At 35.0% G+C, this 15,862-nt stretch overlaps 2 protein-coding genes across 2 annotated transcripts; one reads left to right on the forward strand and one right to left on the reverse strand.

Annotated features, from left to right (window-relative positions):
• The first annotated feature begins 2,045 nt into the window (after positions 1–2,045).
• Positions 2,046–5,636, forward strand: LOC132190084 (brassinosteroid-related acyltransferase 1). The gene is made up of 3 exons (XM_059604965.1): positions 2,046–2,630; positions 3,331–3,795; positions 5,008–5,636. The coding sequence occupies exons 1-3, from the start codon at positions 2,175–2,177 to the stop codon at positions 5,503–5,505; spliced, it is 1,419 nt and encodes a 472-aa protein (XP_059460948.1). The 5' UTR covers positions 2,046–2,174; the 3' UTR covers positions 5,506–5,636.
• A 1,048-nt stretch (positions 5,637–6,684) lies between these two features.
• Positions 6,685–14,244, reverse strand: LOC132189700 (two-component response regulator ARR12-like). The gene is made up of 6 exons (XM_059604473.1): positions 13,892–14,244; positions 13,041–13,193; positions 12,314–12,709; positions 12,039–12,115; positions 10,691–11,950; positions 6,685–6,941 (listed from the first exon to the last, which is right to left on the reverse strand). The coding sequence occupies exons 1-6, from the start codon at positions 14,019–14,021 to the stop codon at positions 6,870–6,872; spliced, it is 2,088 nt and encodes a 695-aa protein (XP_059460456.1). The 5' UTR covers positions 14,022–14,244; the 3' UTR covers positions 6,685–6,869.
• Positions 14,245–15,862: the final 1,618 nt, after the last annotated feature.

Below are 15,862 nucleotides of genomic sequence, written 5' to 3' on the forward strand. Positions count from 1 at the left end.
AAAGATGTTCATGAGTGCTAAGTCTTACATTGACTATTTACTACGTAAAACTGAGTTTTATAAGTGAGTTTAATGAATTCTAATTATTATTCAAGTCCTTTCGGAGTAAGAAAATGTTTACCATTGACACATGCGTTATCGGAATTCAGAAAGATATATCAGCCAATAATTTGGAAATTCTTTCGTTATATGTACACGTACGAGTGATGAGACATTGACAATTATTTTATATATACCATGCTACGCATGCAAATTTGTTGTTCACATTAACATGAATGTGAGGCTGCGAATGTGAATGAATATCTCAAATAAAAAAAGCTGCAAGCACTTTAGAAGTGGTGGAAAAGAACAAATTCCTTTGATATATATATATATATACACAATGACACAAATAATAATAGCTATATATATATATATATATATATATATATATATAGTAGTAGATATAGATATGGTAGAAAACCTGCAGGCACTGCCAAAAGGAGGAGTGGTTTTTGTATAGTTATAAAGAATGTGAGCCTGGGGAAAAAGGGTGGATGAGAGAAGGTGAAGAAAAAAGAGGGAGACCTGGAAATAAGGCAAATGCTGGGAAAGTTAGAGACAAGAAGAGACAAGTCTGGGCTTCAACTGCACGCATGCTTCTGCTACAAACAGCAACTTCCCAGACCCCCTCCCCTCTCCCTCCGTCTATCAGATATGCCAACCTGTCTTTCCAACAGGCTTGAGCCCCACATCTCTTTGTTTGCCACAAATCAACCAGTACTCTACTTCTTTCTCTTAAAGAAAAGCAAAAAAAAAAAGAAAAAAAAAACAAAACAAAAGTTTTCTTTGTTGCCTTTGTTTGTGATTGTTTTCTGATCTCCAAGTTATAGTAATGCAAGTGTATAGAATCTTGTTGAATACTTGAAACTTGAAACCAACAAACAAAAGCTCATCGAGTATTGTGGGCCTTTTTTGATCATCATTTTCCTTATCCTACTCCCTTGGAAAATGTCCAAACAGCATTTACCACAACAATCATATAGTGCATGCCCACTTCTACTGGTGCTCACAGAGTCCCCTTTTGTCACTCAGCAAACCCTCCCCAGGCTGGCTTTTCAGTCAAATAATTGTATCATATTTACTATGTTAAATCATCACCTGTTTTAAAAGCTTAAATTGATAAAAAATGACTATCTGGCTGACCTTGTTCATCACGAGAAAAACTTCTCCAATATTCCTATTGGCCGGGATAATTAATTAAGCGACATTAACCTAAGATCATGTTATCTTTGAGATTTCTTTTTCAAATTTCAAATTTCAATTTAGCATGTGATCAATGTGATTGTAGTTTGTAGGGAAAACAAAGGAGTAATTTATCATGTTGGATGTGACAAGCTAGCCCACATACTCTACCTAATAGAAGTTTTAAGGGATTTACAATGAATATAAGTGTCAAATAATTGCTTCAAGACCAGCTGTCACCTGAAAACAAGGAGTTTAAGGTATCTATATATCTACTATAAGCTTGAAATCTTCTCAATCTACAGAACATAATGCTGTTGATCATAAACAGTTATCTTTGTTTGTTTTTTAGACAAGAAACAGTAAGTTTATCTTGTAACTTCTATTTATAGAATTTTTATAAATGAATTGAACTGAACTGAAGAGTCAAAGTTACGGCATGGCATGTGAAAATTAATCAGAAACAAATAAAGAAAAGTGATACGCTTAAACCGCTTAAGATAAGCGGTGATTTATTCAGACTTGGTGATTGGACGATAGAATACTGTCCGACACCAAGAAGATGTGTGGGGCTAAGGATGGATGGATGGATGATGATGATCTCCAAGAGTTTTGACACCATTGATAGGTATTAGGTCATTGTCAATCCTTCAAGTGCGAGCCAGATCATAGAGAGTCGCCGACCCACGGGGAATCCTTGTCATACCAAAACAGTGCCATGCAAAGGCATTTAGTAATAAAAAAGATGCATTAAAAACCATTGTTTTATGGCAAAAACACGTTAAACAAATCCAAAGAGAGAGAGAGAGAGAGAGAGAGAGAGAGAGAGATAGATAGGTTAGCTCCTAGGAGCGTTAGCTTACCTTTCTCTTTATATTCACAAACACCCTTCTCAATTCTCTCACATTAAGCAAGAAAGAGACAACAGAAAACAAAACCACAACATTTTCATGGCAACCCAACATGAAAATTATCAAACAGTTTCTGTTACAAAGACAGTTTCTGTGCTTCCAAAATCACTTCACCTCCTGCACCCCCAGAAAATCCTGAGCCTTTCAAACTTGGACAGACAGTGTCCTCATCTTATGTACTTGGTCTTCTTTTACAAACCATCTCCTGCTTACAAAAACCTGTCGCTTAATTTGGTCTTCAGCAGCTTGAAATCTGGCTTGGAGGAGACCTTGCTGACATGGTATCCTGCAGCAGGCAGGTTGTGCCCTAATCAAGGCAATGGAAAGCTGGACCTCTGGTGCAACAATGATGGTGCAGTTTTAGTTGAGGCTGTGACACATGTTAAGATCTCAGAGCTTGGAGACCTCTCTCAGTACAATAACTTCTTTGAGAAATTGGTTTACAAGCCTGTTTTTGATGGGAACTTCTCCAAGATGCCTCTAGTTGTTGCTCAGGTACTGAGAATTCTTTAAGCCTGGCCTGTATATATATATATATATATATCCAAAAATTATTTACAAAATAATAAATTTCCTTCCAAAAACTAATCATTCCCTTAGTTTTCCAAGTTTTGGGAAAAAGGGTAATTCTATTTAGTAGAGTACTATATAACTTTGATACAATTGAGATGAAAATCAACCTTTAAATCAGTAAGGAAGCTTGTAAAGAAAAAGCAAAAATTTACTAGTAAATATCATTTGTCTTTGGGAAATGATTTCATTTTTCCATATATTGTACGTTTCTTCAACACTCTTACATAGGTCACTAAATGATGAATATATAGTTATCCTATCCATGGCAGTAAGAATTCATTAGGGTTCTCGTTTATATATCTCTATTGAATTCATTTTTAACATATATTTTCGATATAATTTATCCATGTTTTCTACCTAACACTCTTCCAAAACAAGCAATTATACAAATCGTTTGCTCCATGCCCGTTGGGGACATACTTCCTTAAAGAAAGAAAAAAAAATAAAAATAAAAAAACACCCTAAACATAAGTAATTTTCATAAAAAAATATGGATTTGTCAACTGACTCTATGATTGAAGATCATAAACACATAAAAAAAAAGTGATTTTCTACATGGTATATATATATAGGTTTTTGTTTTTTGTTTAATAGTAAGTTGTTTAATTAACATGAAGTGTAGGTCACCAAGTTTGGGTGTGGAGGGTACTCAATAGGGATAGGTGTGAGTCACTCGTTGTTTGATGGACCTGCCTCCTATGATTTCTTGTGCGCATGGGCTTCTAATTCTGCAATATTTATGAAAGGAAAAGGATCAGGTGTTGAGCTGCAAAAACCAGTGCATGAGAGAGGCAAATTGTTGGTGGGAAATTCTCTGCAGGCCCCAAATATTCTGACAATTACAAAATTATCCAAAAACTCAAACTCACCCACCAGGGCTGCAGCCATAGATCATCTATATCAGTTGATAATGCAAGCGGCTGCCAATCTTTCTGACGTGGGGTGCTCCAGTCAAAAAAGTTACCTTCTTAGGACCTTTCACCTCAGCAGTGCAATGATAGAAAGCTTGAAGAGGAAAGTTTCTGGTAAGAGGGGAGGTAGCTTTTCATGCTCATCATTTGAGGTGGTTGCTGCTCATCTGTGGAAGGTAAGTTTCTCAATTGGGTAAAATATTTTCCACCCTCTTCATTGTTTAGCCATGAATATGTATTGGATTTTTGAGTTCAATTCATATATAGTAGATCTTCAACCTGGTAAGCAGACAAAATGCTGAACATTCTTTAATGTCTGGAACTAGTTTAATTAACAAAGTGAAATCATGTTAGACCTGGAAAAGACAAACAAAGAAGGGCCCTAAGAGGATGGCAAAAAGAAAAAAGAAATAAAAAAAAAAAAAAAAAAAGCCATGAAACCAGCTAGTTGTCTAGTGAACATGTTAGGAAACCTACCTAGTTGTCTATTGTCAGCTTGATGGCAGCAGCTCTATGTACGACAAAAGTTGACCTCTCTCTCTCCTCTTAATTAGCAAATTATCATTGCTAATCAGATTAATTCATTTAGATAAAAACTTGGTGATGATATGCTCGATCAAAGTCTCTATGATTCCGGTTTGGATTTGGCTTAGGAGCTGTAAAAACTACAGTTAGTTTTTTCACCTGTCCATATTTAATTTTAAGTTTTTAATGAGAAAGTGAGAGAAAGCAGTGAAATTAAATATGAACAATTAAAAAAATTGTACTAACCACATAAATGAAACAAATTCTACTAGGATTGGCTTTTTTAATTTGTCATGTGTAAAAAATTTAGCTTTTACTACAAGTTTCTTTACAAACTGAACTAATTTAATTAGTTAGTGTCTGATTTGTCAACTATGCACTCTTAATCATTTTACCAATTATAAATTGTCGTGCCAATTTGTAATAATATTCAATCATTCATATATATATATCCAACTCAACAAATTTCCTCTCTATTTTAGCTTAAAAAAAATTATTTTTTTTCTTCTATTTTAGCTACCCACTTTTCAAAATACTTACATCTCACTCTCTATTTTAAATATCTACTTTATAATTATTTTATTTAAATATTTTTTTTTTTTCAAAGCACCTACATTCCAAAGTCATGTGCATGTCTTATCAAGAGTCAAATTTTTTATTTTATTTTTTGGGTGAGTTACAATGAATATTATAGCAGTTCACTATTTTTTGAGTTAAAAGCTACATGAATGTACGTAACTACATTTTTACCCAAATTTGCATCCCGACTAGCGGAGTGGGAAAGTGAATTTTGGATTTTATGATCACCTATACATATATTATAGGCCAATATATATAATTTAAGCTAATGATTGTGAATTCAGACAAGGACCAGGGCATTAGGGCTGGGGAAGGAAACAATGGTGTGCCTGCAATTTGCTGTGGACACAAGGAACAAGATAGTGCCGCCAATGCCAAAAGGTTTCAGTGGGAATGCTTATGTGCTTGCCTCTGTTGCTTTGACAGCAGGAGTATTGGAGGAAGAAAGCCATGAAAGCATAGTTGAGAAAATAAGGGAAGCCAAGAATTCTGTGAGCAATGACTATGTGAATGCATATGTTGAGGCACTTGAAGGGCCACAGGCTACTCTCCCCCCTCTAATGGAGCTAACCCTAGTTTCTGATTGGACCAGGATGCCATTTCACAAGATCTCATTCTTGCATGGAGAAGCAGCTTATGCATTTCCACTGGTTCCTCCAATCCCACATGTCGCCTACTTTATGCAGAGCCCTGCTGATAACAAGGCCATTGATGTGTGGATTGGGTTGCTTCCACAGGCCCTCAATTCCTTCTCTCACCACTTCCTAAATGGTGTGCAGTAAAATAACTTATTTTTGTTGCTGGTGAAGTTTAGTTAACATGGTCTGCAAGAAGGCTACTAGATAAATTATGACTGTTATGTGTCATATTGAGTTGTTAAAATACTTATTTTCTCAAACATAACGAAAACAAAATGCTCGGAGTTCTAGAGCTTTTACTACAAATGTCTTGTAAATTGATGTTATAGTTCTTGTGACACTATATATCAACCCCAACTACAATTAAATTTAATTGTTTAATAATTGACATGACAAATGTCACATAAACTTACAAATTGACGTGACAACCTACATGAAGTAATTTTATAAATCACCCTCATCTTTTCAATCCCGTGTGCAGGCACGGTTCCCACAACCAAAAGGTACATGGAGATTGGTTTTTGATTGTGGGGAACATGCCATTTGAGATGAAGGAGGGACATGTGACGTCCTATATCGCCTGGGTATGGAGATTGATGTATGCTTATATGTACACTTACACCCTTAATGATAACAACGCGTTTTAAAGCCGTAATGGTTATGAACCCATTAGAACTCTTCAGTTAAGTGTGCTTCTGCGAGAGTAGTACCAGGATGAGTGACCTCTTGGAAAGTCTAGTTTGGAGAAGTCAAAAGCGGATAATATTGTTTGTCATTAGGGTTAGGTCTTAGGAGGAGGTGATTGTAACTTCCTGCATTGCCTGGATATGGAGATAGAGGTGTACTTATGTGTATTTCCACCCTTAATGATAACGTGTTTTAAAGCCATGATGGTTTTGAACCCATCAAAACTCTTCAATTAAGTATGCTTCTGCAAGAGTAGTGCCAGAATAGATGACTTGGAAAGTCAAGTTCAAGAGAGCCAAAAGCGAACAATATTGTGTGTCATTGGGGTGTGGTGTTACAACAAGGGAGTGATGTATAGACTTACCCATCTACATGACACACTCTAACACTGTTATGTCAATCACAATCAAATTTAGCAGCAAACCGTGGAATGCTTTTCAATTTGTAGCTTTAATTATAATGTGGGTCTTGGAATCAGTCTTATCTTAATTATGCATAAAATGACAAACACAAGGCATGCGTAATCGAGCAACAGCAATTAATCTATCATGTAGTGTCGGACCAAGGGCAACGAGTCATTTTCGTAATACAAATAAAGTGGCCTTATTCATAAAAAAACATATTCACATTGCTCAATCAACAAGAAAAATGACTACGCTGAAGCTAATTAAATAGGACTGAAACTAATCTTTTCAAGTATCATACAACTAAAGAGGCAAAAGTGGGTACATTGGCAGATGCTTTATAACAATGAAAAACTCATCAAGAAGGAAAAATATTTATAGGGCAATTCCTTCTGTTGGTAGAAGTGGAAGTTTAATTCAGATACATGTCCGAAGGGAATAAGTGTCACACCCTAAGTCTCCTTCAATTAGTGTCACCTTATCTTGTTCCTGCATCACCAAAATCATGTCACTAAATGCCCAGGAACAAAGAAAAAGTAGCAACAATAATTGAATAAATGTCTGTATCTTCTTTGATGCAAGAAAAATGATGGCATCAATCATCATCATTAAGGTCAATTCCAAAACAAGATTCTCATCGGAAGAGGTAGTAATGTGCAACATCCCTCTGGGTTTTACTGGACAGACTTTTTATTCACTTATTTTAACGCAATGTGAACTGAAAGGATCTATTTGATAACGGTTCTAACCTTAAAGAGTATATTGGGAGCAATTTGGGAGCAATTTGATAAAATTTATACCTCAGGAGTATTTTTGTTTCCTAAATTTATGAGCTCTACCCTGATTCAGAAAGCACTGTAAAATGGCTGCACCATTGCAGGTATGTTCAAGGAATTTAACATTGCTATCAGAAGACTTGATGCAAACATCTTCCAAACTGACATGATGCATAATACTAATTCACTAAAAGTCTATGCTGACCCCCCCTACACAACCATCCTTCAAGAGGCAAGTGTCCTTCACATATGACCCCTCTATCATAGAATGGTGGCTAGTAGCTTTATATATGTGGCAGCCTCCAAGAAGGTATAGGGGGGGGACTGATATATATATATATAGCTGCATTATTGGTTGGCATGCAACAAAGGAACCAGAGAACATTTCCTGAGAAAATGCCGAGAGAACTAAAAATACCGACAATGACAACAAGTACAAGAAATAACCCTTGCTGCTACCTGCCTCTGATAAAAGTGAAATAAATAAGGCTGTGAGGATTTAAATTAAGAAAAAAATCATTTTTTTTTTCTTCTACTTTTTCTAAGTTTCTAGATTTATGTTCTTCTTTCTCTTTGGATTAGGGGTTTTCTTGTATACTTTCTATGTACCTGAGTTGCACTTCTCTGCGCACTGCTTGAATATACAATATTTATCAAAAATTTAAAAAAGGAAAAACTAATGCCTCAAGCACGAGTATTCCTTGCCATAATATTCTCTACCTCCCTTCTCTTCTTATAGCCGCCTTGGCGCAACAATATTAACAATGGAAAAAAAAAAAACCATAAAGTTCAAAAAGCAAAAGAGGTCCCAAAAGAATTGGGAGGACCGTCAATGTCGACAGTAATTGCTTTGTGACATTAACTTGGGAATTTGCAAACACTGCATAGTTTGCTCCTCATCAAGTAAGAGATTGGGTCATAATCCCCTGTCAAATATTCTCACGAGATCCAAAACAACAAGCAACAAGAAAACGAAGCATAGAATCTATAACCAATTTCAAAAGAACCAAAACACAGTTCAAAGAGAACTTAAAAAGAGAAGAGAGAGCGAGGGCGACCAAGAAGGGATAACGGAAGGAGGAATGGAAGACGGCGACGAGGAGAGAGGAACCCTAAGCCCTAAATTTAATTTTTAATTTTTATTATTATTTATTATTTATTATTTTTTATTACAGCATATACACATGCAGGATGCAGTACTTCTTATATCTTTTTGATCAAATAATTTGAGAAAAAAATGAATTAGGCGGACATTGCTTGTCTATTCATATTAAGGTCTCATGTATAACATTTTCATCACCCACTATGCACAGAAAACATACAAAAGATATGCCCAACTCAAATGAACTTATAGACAAATAAAGATTTTTTTTTACAACAAAAACAAAGGCTATTATATATCAAATGTGGCAATTCTTCATATTTAAAGCTTTTATTGAAATACTACTGATATAATTATTACAATCCAAATTAGCAAATTGGTCTTCCCTCTCACCAAATGCTTGAGTAACTCTTCAGCAAGTGGGCAAGTTTTTGGAGGAGGCACTCATCTATCCAGTCCAGCAGTCCATGCTATACTTTCCTAATTATGACTTCCAATTATATAATGTTCTTATAGACACACAGATTCAACAATCATGAGCATGAACATTGACACATGCATGCGTGCACACACAAGCAGCCACAGAATGGTCTTAAAGTATAGACTTATATACGAATGCCCATGTGCTATACAAGAAGCAGCAAGCATCATAGAAGGCATAGTATGAGAAGGTATAACATATGATGACCACTTTTGGAAGTAAGCAATAATTTTTCAGACCAAGTCATTCTGGCATTGCTTGCTCAAAAAGGCTACTAGAGAAAACCATGTCAGAAACCCAAACTGATTAAGCTACAAGCAAAGCCTCAATTTTACTGGAAGAAACAAAAAACCCTGATCTGATTTGTGAATGAGCATGCACCAGTGGTGGAGGGAGGGCGGGGGGGCGGTATGGGCCCTGCCCCCCAAATTTTTTTGAAAAGCTTCCCCTGCCCTCCTCCAAAAATCTAAAAATATACCATTTGTCCCCTCCAAAACTTTAAAAAAACCTCCATGGTCCCTTCTAAAAATCTAAATAACCCATTTAATCTTCTTAAAAATCTGAGGAAAAAAAAACAACCTTGACTCTTCCAAAAGTTGAGAAAAAATATATGGGTTTTTTTTAATCTAAAGGTTCTCTCCAAAAATATGAAAAAACATTTGAGTTTTTTCTAAATCCCAAAATTTAACCTTTAGCAAGTTTCTATATAAAACCCAGAACGTGACTTTCCTCCATCCTTCCCTCAATTCCTCTCTCTCCTATGCTTTCTCTCTTCTCCAAAACTTCCAAATCTCCTCTCTCCTCTACCTTGCAACGATAAAAAAGTAAAAATTCATCATTCTGCCACTGGTGAGGACTGAATTCTTGTGTAGTCATGCCCAAAATCAATTGTCTTTTGAGTAATTATAGTTTTCATCTCATGGACAATGGATTAGTCACTTAGTAGATTGTGGTAACTAATTCAAAATTTATTTAACTCACTTCAAAATAAGTTAGAGAGCATGAAAAATGTTGGAGGCAAGTTTTTTTTTTTTTTTTCAAGTAAGAAACAACAAATTACAAGCTAAGGGCTGGGCAACCCAAACAAAAAGCTCTTAAACCACCGAAACAGGAAAGGTAAACAGAAAAAAAAAAAAAAGAGGCAATGTATCAAATGAATAACGCGAGCCTATACTTTCTTGGTACGAAGACCAAGAAAATTGGCCGCCAGTGAAGGCGGTAAGACTTGGTGTATAACACATTATATTTTAATTCTAAAACCTAGAGGTTTATATATATTTCAGTTAACCTTAATTTGTAATGTAAATATTATTGGATTTTTTTTTCAGTTTATGCTTTATATGATCATGTGCTAGACTTTTTTTTGAATTTAAATAAGTGAAGTGACAGACTTAGATTTTGGGAAAGTGTGAATCTCAGGTTATGACATCTTAAGTGGTTTAAGAACCAAGGGCCGACAAACAACCCTTAAAAAGTAAAGAAAAAAAAAAAAATGTGATAGGTATAATACCACACATGTGCAAGTAAACCAAATCATAGTATGCTAAGCTCTCCAACAACAATAATCCGTTGGTACTTCCAAAATGAATATCATTGGAGGGAACTTACTTGCATTTAGTTCTTCGACTAGTGTCAATAAAACAAACTCGCTAATCAAAGTGAAGAAAAAAAAAATCTAAAAAAGCAGTCACTAGCTTAGGTAACCAAGAAATTTTCTCCTTTTAGCATCCGTACCATCAAGTTACCACAGCAGATTCTTTAATGCAATGGTTGAGTTCTAAAATAGTATGAGAAAATCATGTATAGTCAAGAAATCACAGTGAAAATACTAAGGAAGACATCTCTAGTTGCAAAAATAAACAAAATTATATGATATTACCTCTTTCACCATCGCACCCACTATGTCTTCCAACGAGCCAAAACTACTAGAAATATGACTTCCTTGTGGCTTCCTTTGGTCCATGAGGAGCCCTTGCTTCAACTTCAGTGATGCCTCTGCTGCAGATTTATTAACCTGATCATCTTTCAGGTATAAAGTATCAATAAAATTTGATTGTCCAGTTGAATTGAAATCCATGTTTGCTAGGAACATTGTGTTCTTTGGTTCCAAACCCTGAGCTGTTGGACACACAGCACCATTCACAGGGATCATAGAGTTTATTGAGCTACCCATAACATTTGAGCGATAATAACCATCCTGATTATGGTCATCCCACTCTTGTAGTGGGGCATGATTACTTATTTGATCGTTAATACTGTTGATCAGGTTTGCTTGGCATTCTATGCCTGCTCTAATATCCTGCAATTGAGGGGACACTGAAGTAACAGAAGAAACATCACAACGATTACTCCCAATTCGCAAGGCCATTGTAGACATATTGTCCTGCAAGTTATTATGATGCAGAATAGGCTGTTTAAAACAGTCATTTAATGGAAAAGGATTTGAATGGATCCCAGATGACTGAGCAGCATTTGACCAGTTATCATTCAATCTATTGTGATCCATCAAGGGGGAAGGAAATTCTGAATTTAAAGAGGCCACTGAAACAGGGGACTGATTTCCAAATACTATGCCACCTTGAGCTCCTTGACGGTTTTGTTCTAACATCAAGGTGTTGTTTGTAACACCAAGAAGAGAATTGCTTGAGCTACCAATGGTTACTTTTGCATCCGGGAAGCCACTGGAAATGGGGAAAACTGTTCTATTATCAATAGCAGTGGAGAGCTCTCTGGCATGAGTAACACCATTCATATGTGGATCAAGTTCTAGTGCTGTCGGCATTCCTTGAAGTACACTTCCATTATGGCTTCCAGGAAGTATGACCTGCTGGAAGTTAACCTGATCAATAGTAGAGCCGCTTGAGTTTTGTGTATGACCCAATTGAGTCATTCCTGAAGAAGGAAGGCCACGCATACCAAGACCAGCAGGTGTGTTCAACCTACCAAGCAACCCACTAGGTGGGAAGGACCTGAAAGCACTGTTATGAAACTGCTCAGATCCATTCAAGGTATGGAAATTTTCAAGTCCATTGAGGGAACCCATTCGCAAATAGGAAGCATCTGTACCGCCCAAGGCTGCTGCCATATTAGCTTGCTGGTTTACAATACTGTTAAGTCTTTTAAGGTAAAGCCTGTATTTCTGCAACCATAAAATAAAATGGTAAGCTTTTTGGAATCAAAGGGTTTAGATCATATTGAACTGAGAAGAGAAAGATCAGAATCTATGCCTGAAGATGGCTTGCTACGTTTTCTCTTGTAAGCTTTTCAACATTCATCAAATCTAGAATCTTTTTAGGAACAGCCTCTGCATCCAAAGCAAGATTAGAATAGAAGAAATTTATAAGAAAAGGCTCCATGTCTGAAATATTAACATTGGAATAAAAAGCATGACAGACTTTATATGTGCCTTTTTAAACATGAGGAGTGGTTTGGGGGTGGGAAGGAAGGTGGGGTGGGGCCAAGAACAAAGGTTGTTAATTTTAATGATTGGTGAAGAACCTACTGTCAATGCCCATCTGATGAACAGCAGCAACAAACTTGCGATGCAGATCCACAGACCAAACAACCCGAGGCTTTTTCTGAGTTGATGAGTCATCATGCCCATTTTCATCATTCTCCTCATCCTCATCTTCATTCTGATCCTTTCGTCTTTTATTGAGCTTCCCATTCTGATCCAAAAGTGCCCCAGCTGACACGATTCCTCCTTCAGCAGTCCCACAATGAGGGTTGTCTTGATTGCCAGAATTATTTGAGTCTTTTGGATCAAACTTCTTTTTCCTGATAACATGTTGCCAGATGTTCTTCAGCTCCTCAATTCGAACAGGTTTCAGTAAATAATCACAAGCTCCATGAGTAATTCCCTTCATCACAAGCTTGGTATCACCATTTCCAGACAACACTACAAACAGTAAACAATTTATAACTAAAATTAAACCAGATTTAAGTAACTAAATCCTACTTTTTTGAGACAAACAAACTCGATGGCTTTTGAAAATGTCCTTTTCCTCTTCTCTGGGAATCAGACTAACAAACTGCATATATCTTAGAAAAAATTTAAAGCTTGTCAAATTGTTGAAGATTTTGTGAAGGAAAAATCAATATCCTACAGATTTTTTTGAAATAAACCATCTTATTTAATCTACAACACACATCTTTTCTTTTTTTGATAAATAAATTAGAACACATATTGTTTTCAACATATTGAAGATCATGCAGTGTTCCTGGCTTACTTATGACAGGTAGGTCCATCTCAAGGCCCACAAGCTCAAGCAACTTAAAACCATCCATGTCTGGCATATAAACATCACTGATAACCAGGTCAAATTTGTCCTTGTTTTCTCTCAACAATCTCAATGCTGCGACTGCTTGATTAGTTGTCGTAACTGCAAAATCCATAACTCATAATGAAATCAGGACAAGCTTTTAAAAAGAAAAATAAATGCTTTCTCATATTTCCAATATCTACTGAGAACCACAATGAATCAACCAACCCATAGTCCAACCAAGAAGATGGTCCAATAATATGACAGTATTCAGATAAATCTCGAGATAGAGAATAAGGTTTGAGCAGCAATGAGACCCATTTGCTAAATTCTTATTAAAAAATAATAAGATCTGAACAAAATGATAGCCCATTAACAGAATACCATATTTACAACTAGTAAGCTATTAAAAAAAAAAAAAAAAAACTAAATTTGTATTTTGTTTAGAAGATATGCCAACCTGTACAAACTTTAAAGGTTAAGACCCTATATCCAGTCAAATAGAATTCAACATTAGAACAATTCATGAACATCAAAAGGCCTGAAATAAAAATGACAGAGTTTTGGGAGAGGAAGGACTGAGAGAAACAGTACAAATGTGTGACCTATTTTAAACTCTTTCCAAATTACTAAATTAAAAAGAAAAAAAAAAATCTTATTATAAGAAACAAATCTAAGAACCCATCTCCAAATAAGCAAAATTCAATATAACAACTAGAAAACAATTCTCAAAAACAAAATACTAATGACAAAGTACAAATCCAAAAACTAATAAACGAAAACAAATAAAAAAAAATAAAAAAGAACAAAAAGCAAACCGTGATATTTGCATCTACGAAGCAGGGTCTCCAAGAAAAAGAGGCAAGTGGGGTCATCATCAACTGCGAGCACACGCATGCCAATGGGAAATTGATCTCTGGGGTCGTCCATTACAGGCTCAACAGTCATTCTCTTCAAGAAGAATAATTAACAGAACTCATAGAACAAAGAACAACAGAAAAGGCCATTTCAAAGATATCGTCTTTTCTCAGAATCTTCTAAACAAGAGATACATAGAAAACTACAGATAGCCATGATAAAGACGGTCTCAAGAGGAAGAGAGAAAGAAAGGGAATCTTTGAAAACTATCTATAAACTATGAATGCTGAAGCGAGAGGAGAGAGTTGTACGACTTCACTGAGAAATGTAGCTTTTGAATTGTCAAACGTGGGTTTAAATATTTATTTTACATTTTGTTACAATAATATATTAATTAACTTATTTTAATTATATTTTATTTTTTTATCAGAAAATGGCTAATAATTTTTTTAAAAAAAAAATTTAAAAAAAAAAAACTTATACTTGGTGAATTTTCTCTTTTGGAAATTCTTCAAGCAAAGTTCACCATAGTATTGCTATTTAATAAACTCTTACCTTCAGGTTAGGGGCACTACCCAAATTTTTTTTATTTTTTTAAAAAAATCCTTTAAATTTTTATGTTTTTCATGAGATGGACCTCCTAAAATTAAAACTTTGGTTCTACTCCCGTGAACTAGTACATCAGTTTGTAATAAAACTTGTAAAATTTACGGTACCCTTACCACCACTCAAACTATTATAGTGCATTTAACACTGCAATTTTGTAAATCAAAAGTCTGATTTAAAACCAATTAAAAGAAAATCCATTAATAAAATATTTTTTAAAAAAATTATGATTTAAAAATATAGAAAAATCTAAATTTTCATCCCACACAATTGAGCACGTTTTTAAAAACCCAAAACAATTTTAAAGATTACACTCAACCAAATCGTGATTTTACGAAACACTCATTTTTAAATTTTAAAACCGTAAACTCTTAGTAAAACAATTAGTACCCCTAGTGTCTCTCTTTTCAAATTTAACTTGATTTTATTGTTGGAAATTGTTTGTTATGTTGTAGCTGCTTTCCTTGGTCAACGGAGGTTCAGTTTCGTGGGATGTTATGCCGCGCTCGGAAAGATGTCAATTACAAAATTATTTTCAGCAAGAATTTCTTTCATTGAAAAAGAAATCCCAAACACGACTTTTATAGCATTTTTTTTTTCTTTTTTTCTGGTATTTGAAAATAGTATTCTTTTTTGTGGATTGCAGAGAGCACGCTTACGCGTGCTTAGCTTCCGAAATGCCAAAAATAAGTACACCTCTTTCCCAACTTTTTCACCCTTTTTCAGTTTTGTGGCTTTTTAAGCTTCCTCTTTTGAGGGTTAAGAGCCCTATTAATTTTTATTAGGGTCTAATGATAAAGCCCAATGACAACCCCAATAAAGGGTTTTTATTTTTTATTTTTATTGAAAACCCAAAGTTTCCCTCCTATTTGAACACCCCCATAAAGAAAACAACTTCTACACACACTGTCAACTTTAGTGTTCATTCTCATACACGACAAAATAAAATAATAAATAAAAGTACAAGTAGCCTCCGACGATGATTTTTATTGTCATGTTAATGAGTGTGAACACTTAAAAGAGAGCACTTGAAAAAATTAATTTATTAAATTGACATTTATTTTTAGAGCATGTGAAATATTGTTAAAAATGCATGCGGGAATGAATTACACGCTCTAAGGAAACATGACAGTTTAATAAGTATGTACGTTAAAACTTTTTATAGATGACCTTTTTTTCTTTTTAATTATAACGTAATATAAATGTGAAAGTAGTTTTATATATATATTAGTGTTTTGCATTGTTTGTTGTTTGTTAATTTTTTGCTATTTTGAAAGAGAAATGCTATACACACTCCACTCTCACACTTTCAAGTATACACTTTC

The sequence above is a fragment of the Corylus avellana genome, chromosome ca8 (genome assembly GCF_901000735.1).
Source record: "Corylus avellana chromosome ca8, CavTom2PMs-1.0".
Lineage (NCBI taxonomy): Eukaryota > Viridiplantae > Streptophyta > Magnoliopsida > Fagales > Betulaceae > Corylus > Corylus avellana.